General features: G+C 41.0%; 1 protein-coding gene across 1 annotated transcript in view; it reads left to right on the forward strand.

The window, feature by feature from the left end:
* Nucleotides 1-1,848: 1,848 nt before the first annotated feature.
* Nucleotides 1,849-20,418, forward strand: part of prkcea (protein kinase C, epsilon a) — a 35,269-nt gene continuing 16,699 nt past the window's right edge. Inside the window, exons 1-2 of the mRNA XM_020605309.1 lie at nucleotides 1,849-3,032; nucleotides 18,950-19,013. Of these exons, the coding sequence (XP_020460965.1) occupies nucleotides 2,688-3,032; nucleotides 18,950-19,013 (409 nt within the window). The 5' untranslated portion in view covers nucleotides 1,849-2,687. The remainder of the gene's footprint in view (nucleotides 3,033-18,949; nucleotides 19,014-20,418) is intronic.

Raw genomic sequence — 20,418 nt, forward strand, 5'->3', positions numbered from 1 at the left:
TGTGGGGGCACGGCGAAATCACAGAATATTTGGGTGGCAACATGGTTTATTAAGGTTGGGGTCAGGGTAAGGGAAGTAGTTATTATGGCTAAGGTTAGGGTTAGGATAAGTCTGCAGGTAATGAATGTAAGTGAATGTAAAATCCTCACAATGAATGCAAACAAAGCTGTGTGTGTGTTGCGTGGGTGGTCAGTAATATCAGTAGTAGTGTGAATTCAGTATCCCATATTGTAGCTGTATTGTCCTGAATCCAACTAATTAATGTCAGGTCACATCCATAGGGACTTAATGCGGAGACTAAATACAGTTGTTATAATATAAAGTCTAAATAAAAATCCCCACACGCAGTTTCGTGCCAGCGAACGTTGCGTGCAACATAAAAGGACATTATTTCAACTTTTTTTAAAATAGTGAGGTGACAGATTTTTTTGGAGGACCCCACCCATATGTGGAAACGCCTCCGTGTAGACTACAGTGTGAGGGCAGGAGCGCCACCCAGTGGTCAAAGTAGCGACAGCGCGATCTTGTTCTTGAAATAAGAAGAATTATATTCGGATCTTCGTTTCTGTTGTGTTTATGTCAACCTATACTGATAAAATTTATACAGTAAAAAAAAAATACACGAACCAAGCTGTGATACATCAGGCTGAATGTACACATCATGTGAGTTAATAATAATTTGACTTTCTAAAAAAATGATATTTAATAAAAACGGATGGGCCACATTTTATTGATTAACAACACAATAGTTTAAAGTGTATAGGCTAGATATATTTTTTTTATTCTTTTAAAAACCCGCACCTTTGAAAATGCTGTTTACACATGTTCTCGGCTTCACAGACCAGATCAGTGAAACACTATGAGGAGCATTTGAACACAACGTTTCCACGTCACATCCCGGAAACAGCGTCACCACGGCGATACGTCACACGAGCCAACAGATGGCGCAAGTACCGTACTTACAGTTTGGAGGTAGTACCTGTAGTTCTAGTTAATTTGACTATTTTATTTTCTGCTACCATATACTTCTACTCCAGTACAATTCTAAGGCAAATATTGTAGTTTTTACTTCACCGTATTTACTGATAAATTTAGTTACTGTGGAAAAATGACTTTGTTAAATGTTTTGTTTTTGTCTTTGTGATTTGTCTTGTGATAGCTGTTACTTAAAAATTTTACTGTACATCCTGTGATGTGCATGTGACAAATACAAGTCTCTTAATACTTAAAAAAAAATTAAACTAGACCGAATGAAGATAAAATATTGTGAAACAAAATACTGAGAATAAACTGTTTAAAAACAAATACCAAGTAAAATCAGAGTAGATTTTACCAGTATGCGTGTACTTTAAGAAGAGATTAAAGTGATACTGGATAACAGTGCCTGATAATACACTGTAGAAATATAGTGCACATTTATTTATTCATATTCCCTTTAGCTGCCAAAGGTGCATCAGTTACCGAGTCCCCAGCACTCACTGCTGCCCAAAACACCACCTTTGTTATAGTAACTTTGCGTAAATGACACGTCTGGAAAACACATTTTTTCTTAATTAACTCTGCTCGTTGCAGTATCTTAATACTGTATATTATTCCAGTAAACTGCAATAGTGACTCTCGTCCTCTGGATTGTGTGTGTGTGTGTGTGTGTGTGTGAAGGCCGTCTGTGACCACGCATAAGGATTGACTGACTGGCTCTATTTATGGCTGTCTGGCCATGACACGCACACTCACGCATACTCCATGCCTGCGGGTGAATTCCATCTCCCTTTTCGTGTCCTGTGCCCAAAACACCCCTTCCATCTGCACACACTCAGTCTCTGTCTCTCTCCCTCTCTCTCTCATCCGGCGCAAGAGCCCGGCAGCGCGGGTGACGCGTTTTGCGCATTTCCTGCAGCTCGCGCTCACTCACGGATTCAAGAGAGAGGGGACGGGAAACTGGGGGCGCGCAAGGACCGAAATCTGAGAAAACGAACGGCAGCTGAGCACCGTCATGTATTTGTGGTTCTGGTGAGCTCATAAAAGACTGCACTGAGGACGCAAACCAAGGCACTGCTTTCCGACAGAACGCGCAAATATCGCGGTACCGTCAGGTCGAAGCAAGGAGATTATCCCAGAAAAGAGTGAGCGAGCCGCTGGAAACAGAGCACCAATCCCGGATGGCTAGGCGCGGCTGCTCGCGCTCTCTCCCACCCTGACCTGGGAGAGACACACAAGGACCGTGGGGAGGCTCCGAAGCTTCACGTGAACCCACCCGGAGCCGTGTAACCTGCACTCCCTCCCTGGGTGTTTATATCCCGGCTTGTTTCCGTCGAAACGGGAATCTTGTCTGGCGCACAGGACCGACCATAAACAAACCAGGCTCGGGTGGGAGAGTGTTCAGCAGACGACCTCTGCAGGGTGTGAGTCTGCGTTATTGCTGCGTGTTTCATCCCATTAAAGACCCATCAGCTGTGCAGTTAGTGAGTGTGCGCGCGTATGTGTGGAAAACACATTGTCCTGATATGGCTGTACTAGACTGAGAGTCCAAGGAGTCATCGGCATTATGGGATATAGCAGGACTGTGCAGTGACCCCTCTCACTGGGAGGAAACACTCTGTGTACAGGAGCAGGAACAGGCAGACTAGTCTAAACACACACACATCCTCATCCTTTTTGACACACACACATTCTAGGAGCCTGCAGCCATGCCTGTGTTCAGTGGCCTGTTGAAGGTGCGAGTGTGTGAGGCAGTGGACCTGAAGCCCACCCCATGGGCCCTGCGTCATGCTGTAGGTAAGAGCGGCTCTTTCCTTCTGGATCCCTACCTGGCCCTGAACCTGGACCAGACCCGGCTGGGCCAGACTGCCACAAGGACCAAGACCAACAGCCCTGCCTGGCACCAGGAGTTCTGCACTGAGGTCCGTGAGGGAAGGAGCCTGGAGCTATCTGTTTTCCATGATGCGCCCATCGGATATGATGACTTTGTGGCCAACTGCACCATCCAGCTGGAGGACCTGCTGCAGAACGGAACCAGACACTATGAAGACTGGGTATGTGTTTCATGTGTAACTGTGTCTTTGGTCCTGAAAGCCACAGGTTGGCATGTTGATCCAATGCCTTTGCTAGTTCAATCACATTCTGTGCCCATGCAGATGAAATGAAATTTGACAACATACCCCAGGTGCAGAGGCAAACAGGGGTCCCATTTTCTCATGTGTTCACAGTCTGAGACAAACCTACTGTTACATTGTTTGCATAGTGCATTTGAGTGCATTTGAGTGCATGGTGTATGATGTGCTTGTTGTTCCTTGAAAGAATCAGTCACAAAATGCAACGTACAGTGGAGTGGGCCCATAGTTTGCTGTTGCCACAGAATACACACATTTTGTTGCGTGTTCATCCAAAACCATTAAGGCCACGTTCACACTGAGTATCAAAGGTGTGAAAAAACACAGCCCTCTCCATTCATCTCTATGGGGGTTTGCGTTCACCTTCAGCCGGCACCAGCACCACAGGGGACTCCAGCAAAATGATGCACCCTATGCGGTGAAAAAGTTGGATCTAGTTTAACTTTCACCGCACCACATGATGACATTGTCCAGCAAAGGTGCTGCATTGACCAATCACGTACAGGGGATGATCAGGACCTGGACGCCTATTGGAAGAAGACTCTTTTGTTTACCTTCTCAGCACGAGCATTCACTGCTATTGACTGCCAAAGTTGGGCCACAATGAAGGCACCATAACAACGCTTCGTGCATTTTCATTAGTACTGGATGTTAAATGGTGTTTTTTATTTCTCAATGCTGACACTGGTGGTAGAATCGGTGATAAGGTAGAGTAGGCTACGTTAGCAGCATGGCTAACTAACACACAACGGAAACTCATGAGTAGGAAACGTGAATGAACACCACCCCCACCCCCCCAACCAATGCAGTCCCCTGCATAAAAACACAGCAGGGAGCCGCATTTTACCTGACTCAAGCTTGAACGCCTGCTTATTCATCCAGGAAGAAGACTAACATGCTCATCTGCTGCTTCACAAAATTCATACATTTACACACATCCCTGCATAAGAACTTCACAGCGGGGGCTCAGCGTTCTGATGCTTCGGCTCAGGGTATCTACTGATACTGAGCACAGAACCGATACCATTGGTCTCATTTTCCCACATTTAAAATCTATGCAGCAGCTACTGTGAATTTTATAAGGTGTGAAGAAACTACTGAAGTCCTTTCTGGCCGATGCCCAGTCCATCAAATAACATCAGAATCAGGGCTGATACCAGTCTGGCAACGAAGATCAGTGCATCCCTTTGAACAGGCATCTCTGCGGTTGTATTTATAGCATTTCTAAATATCCTGGGCCTTTAGTCACAAGCATGCTCACCTTACCTTTATTGTAAAATATTATTTTCTTTACATTTAGAAGATGTCCCTTTAGCCATTATCATCATCATCACTACCTTCTTCTTTCCCTGTCTTTGGCAAAACAGCAGTGTGCTAGTTAACTGTGATTTCAGCTGCACTGGTCTTCAAACTGCATGCATCTTGGTGCTGGTTGTCTACCCAGGACTGGGTTTGTCCTATGACATGGTTATGTAGTCCTCTGTCACTTTACTTAGTTTAATCCTGCAGCTTCTCCTGCTTTCTCTATGATGTGGGAGCTGTTTGGACTTGCGTTAGATCTGATTCAGGTTCATTCTTTAGTCATTCTTCCTCAGTTCCTTATATTCCTCGTGCATCTTCCTCTGGAAGAAATAGGAGGTTGCCTTGTATTTACTCCAGTAGAATTACAGTTATTAAGCAGATACAACAGCTTAGATGCTGTGAAAATTCACTGCAAGCTGATCAGCATTTCCAACCAGTTTCCAGCATAGCAGTGACAATGAGTGAAGCTCCTTTGATTTGTTATGGGTTTTCATCATGTAATCTCATTTGTGTTGGGACTGTTAAGTTGATAGGCCGCATGTAGATCTGTAAGTAAAGAGCTGTTTGTTTTGGATCTGCAAGTGTGGTCTCCACATTTTGACATGTGATCTTGTTCACTTCCCCACTTTATTATGCCTCACCGGCGATACCAGTGGTCAGAGGAAATGTGTTTTTGGGTTGTCTGTTTGTCCGTCTGAATCGTTCTTGTGATTCCTGTATCTCAAGAACACCTTGAGGGAATTTCTTCAGATTTGTCACAAATGTCCACTTTGACTCAAGGATGATTTTTGCAAGGTCACTGTGACCTTTGCGCCTGTCCCATTCCTGTCAATTTGACTGGCTGGCGGAAACATAGAACTGCAAAGTGGTAATTCAGGTTTTGACCTTTTCTGGCTTTACATTAGATGAATGGCTGATGAAGGTGATCTCAGGACCTGCATTTTAAACAACCATATGTGTTGTTTTGCACTTACAGTAGCCCGTCTCCTCTATGAATTGCATATACATTACTGCTAAACATTTTCCAAAGCATATGATCAGTTATTACAATAATTTTCTATCATCTATGTGGCCATCAAATATTAAATATTAATTTTGTCAAAATGGCATTTTTGTTGCACAGTAATATCATTTTAAGACTCTTTAACACAGACCCTGCTTTCACATATGACCATGATGTAATATAAAAATTATAGCAACAAAATATTCACTGTTGTGAATTAATCTCTGTATATACACATGATGTAAAAGTCTAATATGGTTTAATAAGCTAATGCATGCTAGTTGGGGTTGGGGTTGCATTCTCCACCCCCTTACCTTAACCTTCTCAACTGAATGTCTAACACCAACCCTTACTCTAATTGTGATCTAAACCTGATTCTAATCTGAACCCTAAAACCAGGTATAAACCCTTAAACAGCCCTTTGAGGGCACGAGGGCCAGCCGAAATGTCCCCACACTGCTCACAATGACAGTTTGGACTCAAATCTGTCCCACACTCCTCATCCCTCAGCCATGCAGGGTAAGGTCAGAGCATATAGATTAGTCTGTTGATTGACCACGTTGCATTGTTCGGCTGGCTGGCTCATCAGTACATCTGCCTCAGAGCAACATACTTGGCTCTTGGGATTGTCTGTCACTGTTAGCATTCTAACACATTAAGCTACGATGGTGAGCATAGTCAACACCTGTGAGCATGTTTGCATCCTGATGTTTAGATCATTTAGTTCAATATAGCCTGACAGAGCCACTAGTTTACAAAGTACTTCTTGAAAAAATACTTAACTTATGAAGTCATGTCGAATCAAAACTCCAGAAAACTCTTTAATGGGAGACAACATGGGAAAATAGTCACACTATATAGGCCTCCTGTGGGCTGCATGACAGTAGCTACATCAGTGACATAAATTAAAATGTACAATAACAAAAATCAACCAGTCCAACCAAATGGTACACCTCCTGCTGCTCAGACGAACACTGAGACTTGTGTACCTCAGCTCAGTCTTTCTCACTTCCTCCGCCCTTCTGCTGCCTCTCTCATCTCATCATCTCTTTCTGTATCTTACTTCCCATCCTCTCTGCATCCTGCTGTTCTCTTTGTCTGCACGATCCATCTCCTGTGGACCCGAGCACTGTGGGCCACGTTCCCGCTTTGTGTCGCCAGTGAAATATTAACCAGGTTTTGATGCTTATTAATTGTCCCACTCAGTATTGAGGTGCTCTGTGGAGCCCATCCCCATGGTGACAATGACAGCCCGTCCCCTTGGTGACTGTCTCACCCACAGAAACACCACAGAGGTGAGAGTTGGAGGAGATGGAATGAGGGAGGGGGGTGAGAAGAGAGAAAACAGTGTGCCTTGATGGTTCCTTAAAAACACAGAATAATTTAAATTCTAATCATTCAAAGGTAGAGAAACCTCAAAGGTTTCTTTGTACTGCATCTCACTCTTTAAGCTGAATTCCCTTTATTTATCAGCATTATTTTAGAAACTGTATTTGAAGGTACATTATACAGATGGAAAAACCCTGAATAATTGTGCGGTCTCTTTCAGGATGACAATGCCCCCATCCGTAGGGCACCGGGAGTCACCAAGGCCCTGCGTAGGCTTGGTTTTAAAATGCATCTTGGTGATCTGAACTCAAGTGAACAGCCGTTCACATAACCGTTCACATCTTTCTATAAGCATGTGTCTCCAAGGTGTCAAGCAGACCACTTGTGTTCAGATTTTGTTACTGCTACTAAATGGTAAGGTAAGGTGAGGTAAGGTAAGGTAAGACTTTATTGATTCCACAATGGGGAAATTCCAGTGTTCAAGCAATGGAATTTAAGAACAAATAATAAGAACAAACACCACACACCTACTGTATCTTGAGAAACAAATTCCAAAGTACCTAAAACCAAACAGAATATAGTATTTGAGAGACAATCAAGAACAAAAATGATCCTCCCACAAGAAATCCCTGAGAGCAAATCAAGATACCTAAGAACAAGACAAGATATAGTATTCAAGAGATCATGAAATCAAGGACAAGAATATTACTAAAAGATGAACAGACTATGTACACAGTTATTACATCGGTCTGTAGCAAGACATGTGCCCATAGTCTCCCAAACAGACGAAAAAGATGAAAGGAAATCTGCAGATGATACAAAATGAATAAGAATAGTGATAATGATCATTGTGGCAGATGGCATTAGGTTCATTTTGTTGCTGCCTGTGGCTCTTGAAACATTTCAGAACTGATGAGTATTAAACTTTTACAGTAAAGAGGACTGTGTCTAAAGACTGGAGAAAAGAAAAATAGTGATAGATTAGAGTGAGAGCAGGAGATGAGGTGTAGGAGTGAGCTCTGTGTACGTGTACATGTATGAGGCTGGAGGTGGAGAGCTGTGAGGCTGCCTGAAGCTGCTAGGACTCTGTCTGAGACACGACCTCGCAGTGTAAAGTTTCCTCGCAGGGACACGGACCACATCAGATGTCAGCCAGCCACTGTTTGACACTTGGCATAAACACTTACACACTCACTCCCACTTAGAGCAGCCAAGATTAATGACTGAAGAACTACAGTACAATTAGAGGCCAGTCACCATGTTTTAAAAAATGTTTTTAAAATTTACATTTTTGAACCAGAACACTTAGCCTGAGTCCACAGTAAAAGAACAATATTTATGAGAAAACTGCATTATTTCTATCCTTGTAGTAATGATTAAATTAAATGAGCTATTTTTACCTTCTTATACTGTTGTTTTTAGGGAGTTTGTTAACAACAGGTAAAAAACAGGGTACATTTATTATATTATGGTAAATAGTTTTTATTTTATTTTACTTTAAACCATAACTGCCAGTGATAATAGCTTGGCACAAATTTCTCCATGTTTATTGTTATTTGTTTGTTTGTTTCAGTTTTTAAGTAGTTTTCAGAAATTCCTGACTGAATTACAGCTAAGAATTTGACATTGCCAGTGTTTTTTCTATTTCTTTAGTACATTGTTCATACCATTACCACTGTCATGGTCACTAAATGGTCCATTAAGGTCACACCGGCATGTAAAACCTAATGAGGTGAATTTTAAAAAAATCTAATCTGTTCATTTCAGTTGAATCGCCATCACTAAATTTCCTTATGCAAGTGAAGTAAAAATTCATCAATGTATTGCATTTGGTGAACTTTGACATGCACACTTGTGCCGTAGACCAATAGGAAGCCATCTCACATAGCTGACCTTTAAGAGCACAGAGAAATACCTGTTTTTGACTTTCCAGTTAACACAGCTGTGCTGCACCATAAGTTTATATTTAAGCCCCCTTTTTCGGAATATAAACTGCTTTACACAAAAGACATGGTTTACTTACAGTTATGACACGAGTTATAAAGAAATCACTTGAATAAAACCATGTAAACTCTGTATCGGCTCAGTTCCAAACAGACTTGCAAAATGACAGCTAGCCTAAAGAGTGTTTTTCCTTCTTTAAATTTGGGGTAAAGTAGAAATAGATACATCTTCTGAGTTTGCCACACCACAGGAAGATGTGTTATTGACCACCCAGGCAAATTTGAATGATTATAAAGCTCACCAAGTGTATAAAATTTGCTTTAAAAAGCATGAAAAAATAGGCAGTGTTCTCTGCTCTAAAATGCTGGGAGTGTGTCGGGTGAAGATGCTGAAACTATGCCAAATTGCATAAATGTGCCACCTGCTCATCATGGATGCATTAAGGGAGGACGTGTAGGAAAGATACGTTTGCACTGACGCTTCGATTTGCCGCTTTCTTATGTGATGGGGCTTTTATAGTATTTTTTGCTGAGGAAAGTACAAAGTAAAGTTGCAAATTCACAGCTTGTACTGCTGATGCTATGTTAAGCAAAATAGACCTCTTAACAGTATTCTATTATCAGTGATGGTCTGTCTCGTATCTAAACTAGCTACACCATCAAACATAACTGACAGTTTGTCGTTATTAGTAAATATAACATCCCTTTTAAATGCCATCATTATGTTATTTTAAAGTACCAGGTTGAAAAGATTATCCATTATCATCATAATGCTGCTGTACTTCTGTGTAATGGGCAGAGATGTTGACATCATCCTCTGCCCTGCCTTTCCACTTTTCTCTTTGACATGACTCTGGTTGTCCTTGAGGTCACAGCCATCATCCCTTTATTTATTCCTGACCCCCAGGCTCCATTCTCTCACCCAGACACGTTGCCGGACAATGACATGATGGGCTCCACCCCTTTGTGACCTGCTGATTAAGTAGGACAGCCTGGATTTAAGATGCACTGTTGCCACGGTGACAGTACACACAGTGACACACACACAAGCACGGTGCTCTGCACACTGATGCCAAATCAGGTCAACCTGTGTGTGTGCTGAAGTGTGTTTAATGCATGTTCTCAGTCAAAGGGAAGAAATGGGAGGGTATTTGGGAACAGCAGGTGTGATGTTTGTCTCCTCTCGCTTTTTGTGGGTTTTGTTTTATCCAGGGGCAGGGCATTGTGGAGTGTTTGCATCGAATATATCAATATCACAAGGCTTACTTTTATTATAATTATTCCTAAGGTTGTTAACTAAGATTTTACACATTGTTTGGTAAATCAAGTGAAAATGGGACAGGACGTGTTGTGTCTCAGTTTTACTACACTCCTCCTACTGCTGCCTACGTCCTTGCTGTTGTTATTACAGCTTCTCTACCCTGTTTTGTCAACGTATGGCCCGTAAATTAGCACCGTCTGCCACCTAGCCAAGGTTATAGGAAGTGTTTTTTGACCCATGAGCCATTTCAAACAGCCAGTCATGGAGGAGCTCTGCAGATAAAGAATGGTTATCATCGATTTGACTTTTTGAGATGGAGAGCGTTAAAAGCAGTCAGATGACTCTTAATTTGATTCAGATGTGGCGTTCTACCTTTTTGGATATGTTAGCACTTTGTTTTTGGGTAACATTAGCAACCTAGCACGGTCATGATTTTACCTTGAACTGAATTGAATTAATATGATTTTATTTTGTGAGCAATTCAAGCTTTGTGTAATGTTATTGTTTTGTGTCACATTAGCAGTAACAGGGTTCTACTGAACTGACATATTTACTCAATAGTCAGCTAACGGAGGCTACATATAAGGTATGGGTGTGGTGAGATCTTATGCCACGAATTAAAATGTGATGATACTGTATTTCTCGTCGAGGCAAAAGCTGTCTTGTGATATCAGCACATAACAGACCTAGGCCAGTATGACAGAGTTTATGATATGTTCTCATTAGTCCGGCAAAAACACAACTCCCTGCTGTGTTTTAATGCACGGGCCTCATTGGTTGGATGGTGAGGTGTTGCAGGGAGAGCGTTGTAGGCATGTACGATATGGCCACGCTGTGATGAATTGACATGAGGGGCTTCATTCACGTTTCCAGCCCATGGATTTTTGTTTGTGTTTTGGTTAGCCATGCTGCCAGTGTAGCCTGTAGCACGTTTGTTTTAAAGTCTTGAATCAGTTTATTCAGGGCTTTGACGCAGCTCAGCCTGCCGTCTGTGAAGTTAACATTAGCTTATGCTAGTTAGACCTGTGTTATCAGGGATTTGTGAGTCAGATATCAAAACTGTTAGCTACACTGTCAGGCATGAATAATCAACAGTTTGTATTACAATAATCCACCTAACACACCTATAGTATGCAATTGTTATCTGTTAACATAACACCTCTTTTAAATGACAATTTTAACTGAAAAGTAATTGTCAAGTAAAGTCTATTAAGATTATACAATACCAAACACGCAGTATTGTGAATGCGAGCTGAAATGGCCGGCCTAGCAGCGTTTTCTGCATCTTTGTTTGCTGCACCTTATGGCTTTTTTATTTTTCGGAATTTGTTTGACTTTTTCCATAAAAAATGATAAGTTTGCGAATTTTGCTGTTCCAGACTTAAATCTGATACCGTATAGATCAGTAACACATGGGTGGTGTTAATTTACACAAAATAACTACAACTTAAAACACAGTACTAGTCAGAAAAGTTTAACTAGAGAGACAGATTTCATCAAAATATCCATCCCTGGGGGAAGGCTTCCTTCTGCAGCCTGAGTCTCCGTGAAGTGTGTTTTCATTTGAACACATCCAGAAGCAATGACTGATCTACAGAGGCTCACCAAGCCGTCTGCCAGACCATCTGGATATCACACACTTGACTTCAATGTTTGTGATCTCTAAGATGACTGATCAGACAACATGGGTTAATTGGGAATGTCCGTTCTTCTAAATCTAATTCTCCGGATACTGGACCGTTGGACCCGTCACTTTTGGCAGGGGGTGAGTTCTGTTAGATGTCCCCTATCCTCCCCCTTCGCCTCCTCCACCACCACCACACAGCTCAGCTCCTCTTACATTATTAGTTGTATGTGATGTTACATTAAAGATGCATGACTCTCACGTTGTCTCACTCAGCATGGGTCTCTTCTGTGTGTGTGTGTGTGCACACAGGCCGTCACACTCTAGCGGCTGAGTGATGGAAAGGACAAACACGCATGCAACCCCCCCAACACACACACGTAATTGTGTGAATGCGGTCGACCTCTCTCAAAACTGAAATTTGTTATGTGACAGATGGATGTGGGAGGCTGTCACTGAGACTAAATGCTCCTGAGAGAGACACAGAGAGCTGTCTGCTTGGACAGAGATAGCGAGCTGGATGGATGGAGAGTGGGAGGGGGTTACCCTCACAGTATTGATATAATGCAAGCTTAGAGTGCCCTGTCTGCTTGGTTGAGTGCTTCTCTGTGCTGCTGCATATGGTGTGTGTGTGTTTTTATCAGTAGTATGTGTGTGTGTGTGATGCCTGTTTGTATGTGTGGAGATGGAACCAATGCAACAGAGTTAAGCTTGTATGTGTGTTTAATGGTAACCTCCCTCTGAAGTCCATTTTAAAATCCCCAGACACTCTCAGACACACACTCTGCTTCCTGTATGTGTGTGTGTGTGAGTGAGTGAGAGAGGGTTTGTGAAGTTATCCGCCTCCCTGGCTGTATCAGTGTCCTAATTGGACTAACAAGATTAATGAAGCGAACCAGATTCTCTGGCTCTCTCCTCCCAGCTTTTGTTGACAGGGCTGGGAAATTAAGTGCACATGTACACGCCGGTACACAACAGGTTAAAACCAAGTCATGTTACAATCCACTTAACAAGGGTGGTGATGTGATTAAAATTTTTTCTTTTTCTTCCTGAAGTCGATTAATCAAATTACCCGGTTGACAAATTAACGAACAGCAGTTTTTCAGTTGTATGATAATACAAATTGAATATTTGTTTTTTGTTTTTTTTGTTGTTGATGTATTTAAGAGAGACTATAAAAATAATCAAATCAAAAAATGATTAACAGATTAAACATTGATGAAAATAATCAGTATGTGTAGTCATAAAACTTCTATTAATTGCAACAAACTGAAAACACAAAAGTGATATATCCACCTTAAGATAACATTGCAAATGTGTAACCAACTACAGATGAGTGATGGGTTAAAGGGAAAACTACCATAAAGTGACCAACACAGACTTTTTAATGACTTGTTTCCAGTTTCACTGCTCCGCTGATGGAGGGAGGAAACATCATTCTTCCAAAACAGATTCCCTCATTTTGTATTTTTTCATCCTCATTAAGCTGTTCACTAACTTAGAGCTACAACCATTAGTCAAGTCATTGACAGAAAATTAATCCGCAACTATTATGAAGCAAAAATCACTAACATTTTTTGGTTCCAGCTCATGCTTTTGTTTGTCAGACATAGGAATACACTGAGTATTTTGGAATTGTTGGCTGGACAAAACAGGACACTTGAAGACACCATCTCTGACTCTGGAAAGTGCAAATGAGTGTTTTTCCCAATATTCGACATTCAAATAATCAAATAAAATCACTGGCAGATTAATCAGTGGCCCCTAAATTTTTTATTTCCACTCATTCATTATGAATTTTCCTTTAATTTGTCACCCATCTGTATTTACACTTTCAGACAGGGCTACATTAACATTCCTTTGGAGTCATGTGCCTGTCCCCATGATGAATTTAACTACTCTTTCTGTGTTTTGCCTTGGTTTGGTTCTTCAATAACTACTTTATCAGTTTGGTGCTGGGCACATAGTGTACAGTGGGGGGGTTTGAAACCAAAAATAGCAGCCTGCTATGGCTGAAAACAAGTTTATGATCTGAAAAACACAAGAACAAATAAATGAGCTAAATGGTGTCCAAGAGCTTAGGAGATACCTTTTTTACGTCGATTAGTGCAGTTTTAAGGAACAATTCACACTCACCTTTATTCCATTAAAATGCCTGAGGGATGTTGATTCAAAATACTACATGTTTGTTTTGTCCTGTTGAAGGGTGGGATGGTTTATGACAGTTCAGGTAGAGATGGGTGTGCTTACAATGACAGGAAAGGTTCTCACAACAGGCAGGTTGACTTGGGAAAAGCACAGGGGTAATTATGCACCTTAACAATGGCACTTGTCTTATTCATAGTTCATACTTCACATTTGCAAGTTTGTTAAGTCAGGAGTTCAATTAATAGGCCTAAATGTTTTATTGTACTATAATCCATTAGTATGTAAATCATTTCAATGGCTCCAGGAGCGGCAGTAGATAAATATATGATCAATCTGTCTCATCACTGCTTTACCAACCTAAAACAATACACCATGTTTGTTGGGTTTTGGTGGCTTGTTGTGCTAGTAAATGGCAGTGTAAATGCAGTAAGAGATGTTTAAAACTGCCAAGAATAAAATCCTGGAGAGATACTGAAAGCCTGCGTTAATTTCAGATTTTTTTTGGCTCTGATTTTGAACACTGGCATCATCTTCAAAAGCCCAAAGCTGTGGAGTAGTCATTCCTATTGGTTTGAATTGTTAAATGAGCTTGAAGGCACCTCACAGTGGCCAGTAACTGGTGATGTGCGAACAGAGTGGTTTTTGACTGGCATGCCACCTCAGGACCCAAGCGCTGAATGAATCCTTCTGTCCTTTTGTTGAAAATGACTGAGTCCATCTTCCAGCTGAAGTACTTGCTGAGAAGCACAGTTACGCAAGGGATTACATTTGGGGATTAGCAAATCATTTTCAAGGGTAAAATCTAACAGTGTGTGTATGTCACAAATCCCATGCCATTGGTAGGTGTTGCACATACAGCAGGTACACTCATATATACTACACTCTACTATCTTTTATTGTATTTGGATTAGAGCTGCAACTAACAGTTATTTTCATTAACGATTAACCTGCAGTTTGTTTCTCAACTAATTGGTCTATGAAATGTGAAAAAATGGCCAACTTTGTGAACGTTTTAAAGTGTCTTGTTTTGTTCAACCTGTTCAATCTGGTTTTAAAACTTGGCATAGTACAGAATTAGCGTTGTTAAAGGTTTTTAAACGACATTTACCTGGCAACAGATGCTGGTGGCTATGTGATTCTTGTTTTGCTGGATCTGACCGCCGCTTTTGACACTGTTGACCACGGTATCCTAATATCTCGACTTGAGGAGTTAGTGGGCATCCGCGGTACTGCCTTGGAGTGGTTCAGGTCTTATTTGTCAGATAGGACGATGTCTGTTGGGTTTGCTAGGGGAAGGGACACATCATCGGTTGTATCATTATTGTCATGTTTTAATGATGTTAAAAGCTGGATGACTTTGAATTTATTGAAATTAAATGATATGAAAACTGAGGTTATAGTGTTTGGCCAAAAAATTTTGGTGATTCTCCCCCAGTTGATCTAGGTTGCTTGCAGCAGTATGTGCAGTCGACTGGGTGTCAAAATAGATTCCAATTTTAGATGGGAAGGTCAAGTGAACGCAGTTGAAACGGCTAGCTTTTTTCACCTTCGACAGCTGGCAAAGGTAAAGCCTTTTCTTTCGCGGCAGCACTTTGAGACATCAATACATGCGTTTATTTGGCTTTTCTTCACTGGTTGCCGGTGTATTTTAGAATCATTTTAAGATTCTTTTATTTGTTTATAAGTCTTTAAATGGTTTGGCCCCCTTATATCTTACAGAGTTGTTGCGTCCCTATAGTCCTTCTTGGTGCCTCAGATCAGCTGATCAGCTGCTTCTTGAGATACCGAGGGTTAGGTTGAGATTTAGGGGGACAAGGCTTTTGCTGTAGGGGATCCAAAGTTGTGGAATTCATTGCCCCTATATATTAGGCAGGCCCCCTCGTTGTCCGTTTTTAAAGTGTATTTGAAAACTCATCTGTACCTTTTGGCATTTGACCCGGTATGAGGCTTTGTTCTGTTGAGGATTTTTGTTTTATGATGGAAAAGATGAAAAAGAAAAGCAGCAGTTCCCTCTCATTTGTGAATTAGGGACCGGAACACAACTGAATTCAGTTATCAAAATAGTTTCTAATTATTTTTCTTTCGATTGACTAATTAATTAATAACACAAAAAATGATGAAAAGCTGAGGCAATAATAGAGAAAACTGCTGTATTTGTATTTCAAAAACAAGTTACAATGTTTTTATAGTGATTTACAAAAGTCCAGACACAAAACTGAGAAAATATTTAAGTTGGGGTGAAATAATAAAGAAAATAAATGAAATAAAATTTCATTGAGTCAAATAAAGAAATAAGTTTCTACTTCAGAATATTGTTCGCCATCTTTAGGCTTTAATTTTATGCATATAATTCTTACTGTGCTTCCATAAGTGACACATAAATCCTGATTTCCACCGCACAGCTTAAAACCTAACATTTCTCCCCGGTTGATTATGTCTTTGCTGCTGTAGCTGCATGAGATGCATGCCGTTTGTGTGTGGGGGGTATGGACTTTGCCATTTCTGCGAACTTTGAGTCTCATGTTTAGCAGTGCATGGAAACATCTGAGTGTGTTGCTGCCTGTGTGTGATTCTGACTGTTGCATAAGAAGATCGGCCGCTGTCCCGGAGCTTAGCTCTTCTTAGTCTCTCTTCCTCGCTTTCTCACCCTCATCCTATGTCACAGGTCTATCTTTGTTTCACTCCCTCTAATCTTTGTAATTGCATGTATATTGATGGAAGATGATGTCATGATTTGTTGAATAAGTGTGTGTGTGCGCGTGCACAGATTGTATGTTTGGGTATCTAGTAATGTTTGAGCAGGAATAAAATAGCCTTCATATTGATGACACCTGCTCATAGCAGTTGACCATACTGAAGTCTACCTCATTATGGAGCTGTTTGCTAACTTTTTGAACACAAAACTTAAAGGCAGTAAAATTAATTAAAATTAAACAAGAAATATGACCATTTAATTAGCTGTGGTTTGATAAATCAATTTCTATTGTATGTGGTATGTAGTTTGCCATGTATGCAGATGATTAATGTACTATAACACTGTATATCCAGTAGTGACACCATCCCCTGTTTCAGCAGCCTTTTTCTCCACTGTCAGTTATCCTCCAACAACTAGTTTGTGTTTGGCAACCCTTAACATCCCTGTGAGAATCACAAAATATATTAATTTTTTACCATTTCACAGTCTGTTGACACAGAGAGGACTGGACTCACTGGTGATCTAAAAATAAGAGGTTTGGATGAGACTCCACAAACATGACTTTGTCCAACATGTAATGCTGCGAGTGTTTTGGTTGTAAACTCTGTATAGCGCAAGAACATTTTGTCAAAGAAGCTGGTTTGACTCTGTTGAGGAGCTACACACACCGTACCGGATGTATTTTCATGTGGTTAATAATAACATAATTTTCACTGCGGTAATATGCAGAAGGTTTATGTTAGACTTATTCATCTCTATATGAAACGTATCTTCACACTGTTATCTCCCAGTTTTATTTACACCAGAGAATGAAAGGACTTGTTTAACTTATCTGTGACAGTAACATGCCTTAGATAGGTGGATAAATACATGCTGTTAATCTTCTTTAATTGTTAAACTGTGGTTCCATCACTTATGTTGACTTAACCATATAACACACTTTGTTGTTTAGAGGTTGTAAAAGGTCAGATCTTACTAGTTGATCTGTGAGTTGCCTTTAACCTAATTTTTCCCTTTTTTTGCCATCTCTACATCTTTATCTCTTATATGTCTAACCACAGGGTTTCCCATGTATTTTCTCGAGCTATAGTCCACCTACCATTCCAGTGTTTAGAAATGGACAAATAGAATTTAGATTTGTGATGAATCTGCAGATTATTTTCTCAATAATTTTGTCTGTAAAACATCAGAAAGCAGTTGAAAATGCCTGGGAATAACAGAGAAATATTTTCTACAGCCAAGCTATCATTTTGAGTTTTGTCCAGCTAAGCACCGTTAGTGTTGTCTCAGTACCGCCGCTGTGTAATGAATGCAAGTAAATAGGATGCATTGCTGTTGTATTGCTCAGGCAGATAGAATTTCTGCTGTAAGACAAGCCAAAAATAAGCCATTGGTTGCACAGACCTTATAATTAAGCCGTCTTTACAGAGCCTGGCAGGCATCAGACGTCAAATTTCTTGGTAAATATACACGAATTAGTATTTTGTATTACAAAACAGTAATTTGTACCATTAAATTTACATTTCTTGCACATGATTTGTGGCTTCCAAACGCTGCCTGGTCTTTTTATTTCCACATTCCAAAATGTATGCAGGCTTCTTACTGCAATTTAGTATGTTTTTGTTCTGATAAAAAAAGAAGAGTGTTAGAGTCAAATTAAACTAGTGGTGAACCTGTGCTGTTCAACATTGCACTCAAGGTGAAACTGACAAAAAACACAAAGCAAATATCAGCAGTAATAACACGGCATTAATGAAGATCATATTGAAAGTTTTACTTGATGAGGGTGGGGAAGATGATGAAGGTAGTAATAAACATGGTGATGACTGTAATGCATGCACTGATGTTTGTCACAATGATGTAATTGATGATGATAATAGCGGTGAAGATGGTGATAATGATAATAATGAGATGGGGATAATAGTGATGCTAGCAGCAGTGGTGATGGTGTATATTATAATGGTATCTGTGACCCATTTACAACTGCTGTTAACATGCAGCTTGTATCTGTGTACCACCCGGGTAAGAAAAAATATTAATTCTGGTGTAACCAAATGCAAAAAAAACCCCTACAATCAGAATGCTCAAGTGAGCCCCTACCTCAGCAAAGCACAAACAGGTAGCAGCCGTTCACCAGTATCGTTTCTACTGTGTCCTGCAAAGTTATTTGTTAAGAGGTCTGTCGGTTCTGCCCACTTAATTTACACTTGTAAATTGGATCACAAGGGCAGAATCTTATAAACAGCAGGTGTAAATGCAAACCCCTGTTATAAGAAATATTTAGCCAGATAACATGCTAGGTGCAACGGGCAGGTGAATGGCAGGAATAAATGGGGTTAGAAATGAAATAATGATGAAGATAGTGATAATGATACAGGCGGTGGGAGGAGTGTAATGCTAGTGAAGATAATGACCTCTTCCGTGTACACTGGTGTGTTTGTTTGTGCTGGGGGAAGCCCTCCTGCTGCGTTCACTGTTCAGCTGTGTTATTTCTCACTGATTTACTCTGTTTCTCTCTGCCCTTGTCTGCGCAGATTGACTTGGAGCCAGAGGGGAAGGTGTACGTGGTCATCGATCTGTCCGGATCCTCCACCGAGGGTAGGACCAAAACACACAACTTGACTGGTGCAGACACAGAAAGGAAAGGAGAAAGAAATGAAGTATAGATGAAAATACACATGCACAGGTCTCTGTTTTCATGACGGTTTGGTATGTGCTAGCATAAGGTAAAGCAACAGTATGTTCAAAAGCTGGTGGTAAGGAGTCTGGAAAGGTGGAGCTAATTATGTTTGCAGAGTAAAATGGGATAAATCAAATCAAATCAAATCAAATTTGTATAGCGCCAAATCACAACAAAAGTCATCTCAGGACACTTTACAAAGTAAGGTCTAGACCTTACTGTTATCACTATTATTACATAGGGAAAACCCAACAAATCCCCCTTGAGCAAGCACTTGGCGACAGTGGGGAGGAAAAACTCCCTTTAACGGAAGAAACCTCCGACAGACCCCGGCTCTTGGTGGGCGGCCTTCTGCCTCGACCGGTTGGGGTGAGTGGATAGAGGAGAGACAAAAGAAGAAAAGCAACAAGACACAACAATCAAACACTGATCAGGTCGATGTGGCTGGTGACTGCTCGTCAGAGACGTAGAGCTCCAGGGCCAGGGCAACCTGCAGAAAGGTACAGGGAGAGAGGACACACTACGGGAGAGAGGAGACACAAAGTTAGTAATGTGTAATGGTGGCATATAGAAGCATAGGGAGAGAGAGGAGAGGAGAGCAGAGCAGGAGGGGAGGGGAAAGAAACTCAACTCAGAGCATCATGAGGCCCCCCAGCAGCCTAGGCCTATAGCAGCATAACTAAGGGAAGGCTCAGGGTCACCTGATCCAGCCCTAACTATAAGCTTTATCAAAAAGGAACGTCTTAAGTCTAATCTTAAAGGTAGAGAGGGTGTCCGCCTCCCAAACTGAGACTGGGAGCTTGTTCCACAGGAGAGGAGCTTGATAGTTAAAGGCTCTGCCTCCCATTCTACTGCTGTGGACTCTAGGAACCACAAGTAAACCTGCACTCTGAGAGCAAAGTGCTCTGTTAGGATGATGAGGCTCTACGAGGTCTTTAAGATACGATGGAGCCTTGTCATTAACATGAACAAATTGAAATTTTTCTGATAAATAAGATTTGAACCAACTTAGTGCAGTTCCTTTAATCCCAATAACATGTTCAAGTCCCTGCAGTAAGATGCTGTGATCAATGGTGTCAAAAGCAGCACTGAGATCTAAGAGAACAAGTATGGAGACAAGTCCTTTGTCTGAGGCTAGGAGAAGATCATTGGTGACTTTCGCCAGTGCGGTTTCTGTACTATGATGGACTCTAAATCCTGACTGAAAATCCTAAAACAAATCATTCTTGTGCAAGTGGTCACATAACTGCTTTGCAACAACTTTTTCAAGGATTTTGGAAGTAAATGGGAGATTGGATATTGGTCTATAATTAGCTAGGACAC

The sequence above is a fragment of the Monopterus albus genome, unplaced genomic scaffold (assembly GCF_001952655.1).
Source record: "Monopterus albus unplaced genomic scaffold, M_albus_1.0 scaffold69.1, whole genome shotgun sequence".
Lineage (NCBI taxonomy): Eukaryota > Metazoa > Chordata > Actinopteri > Synbranchiformes > Synbranchidae > Monopterus > Monopterus albus.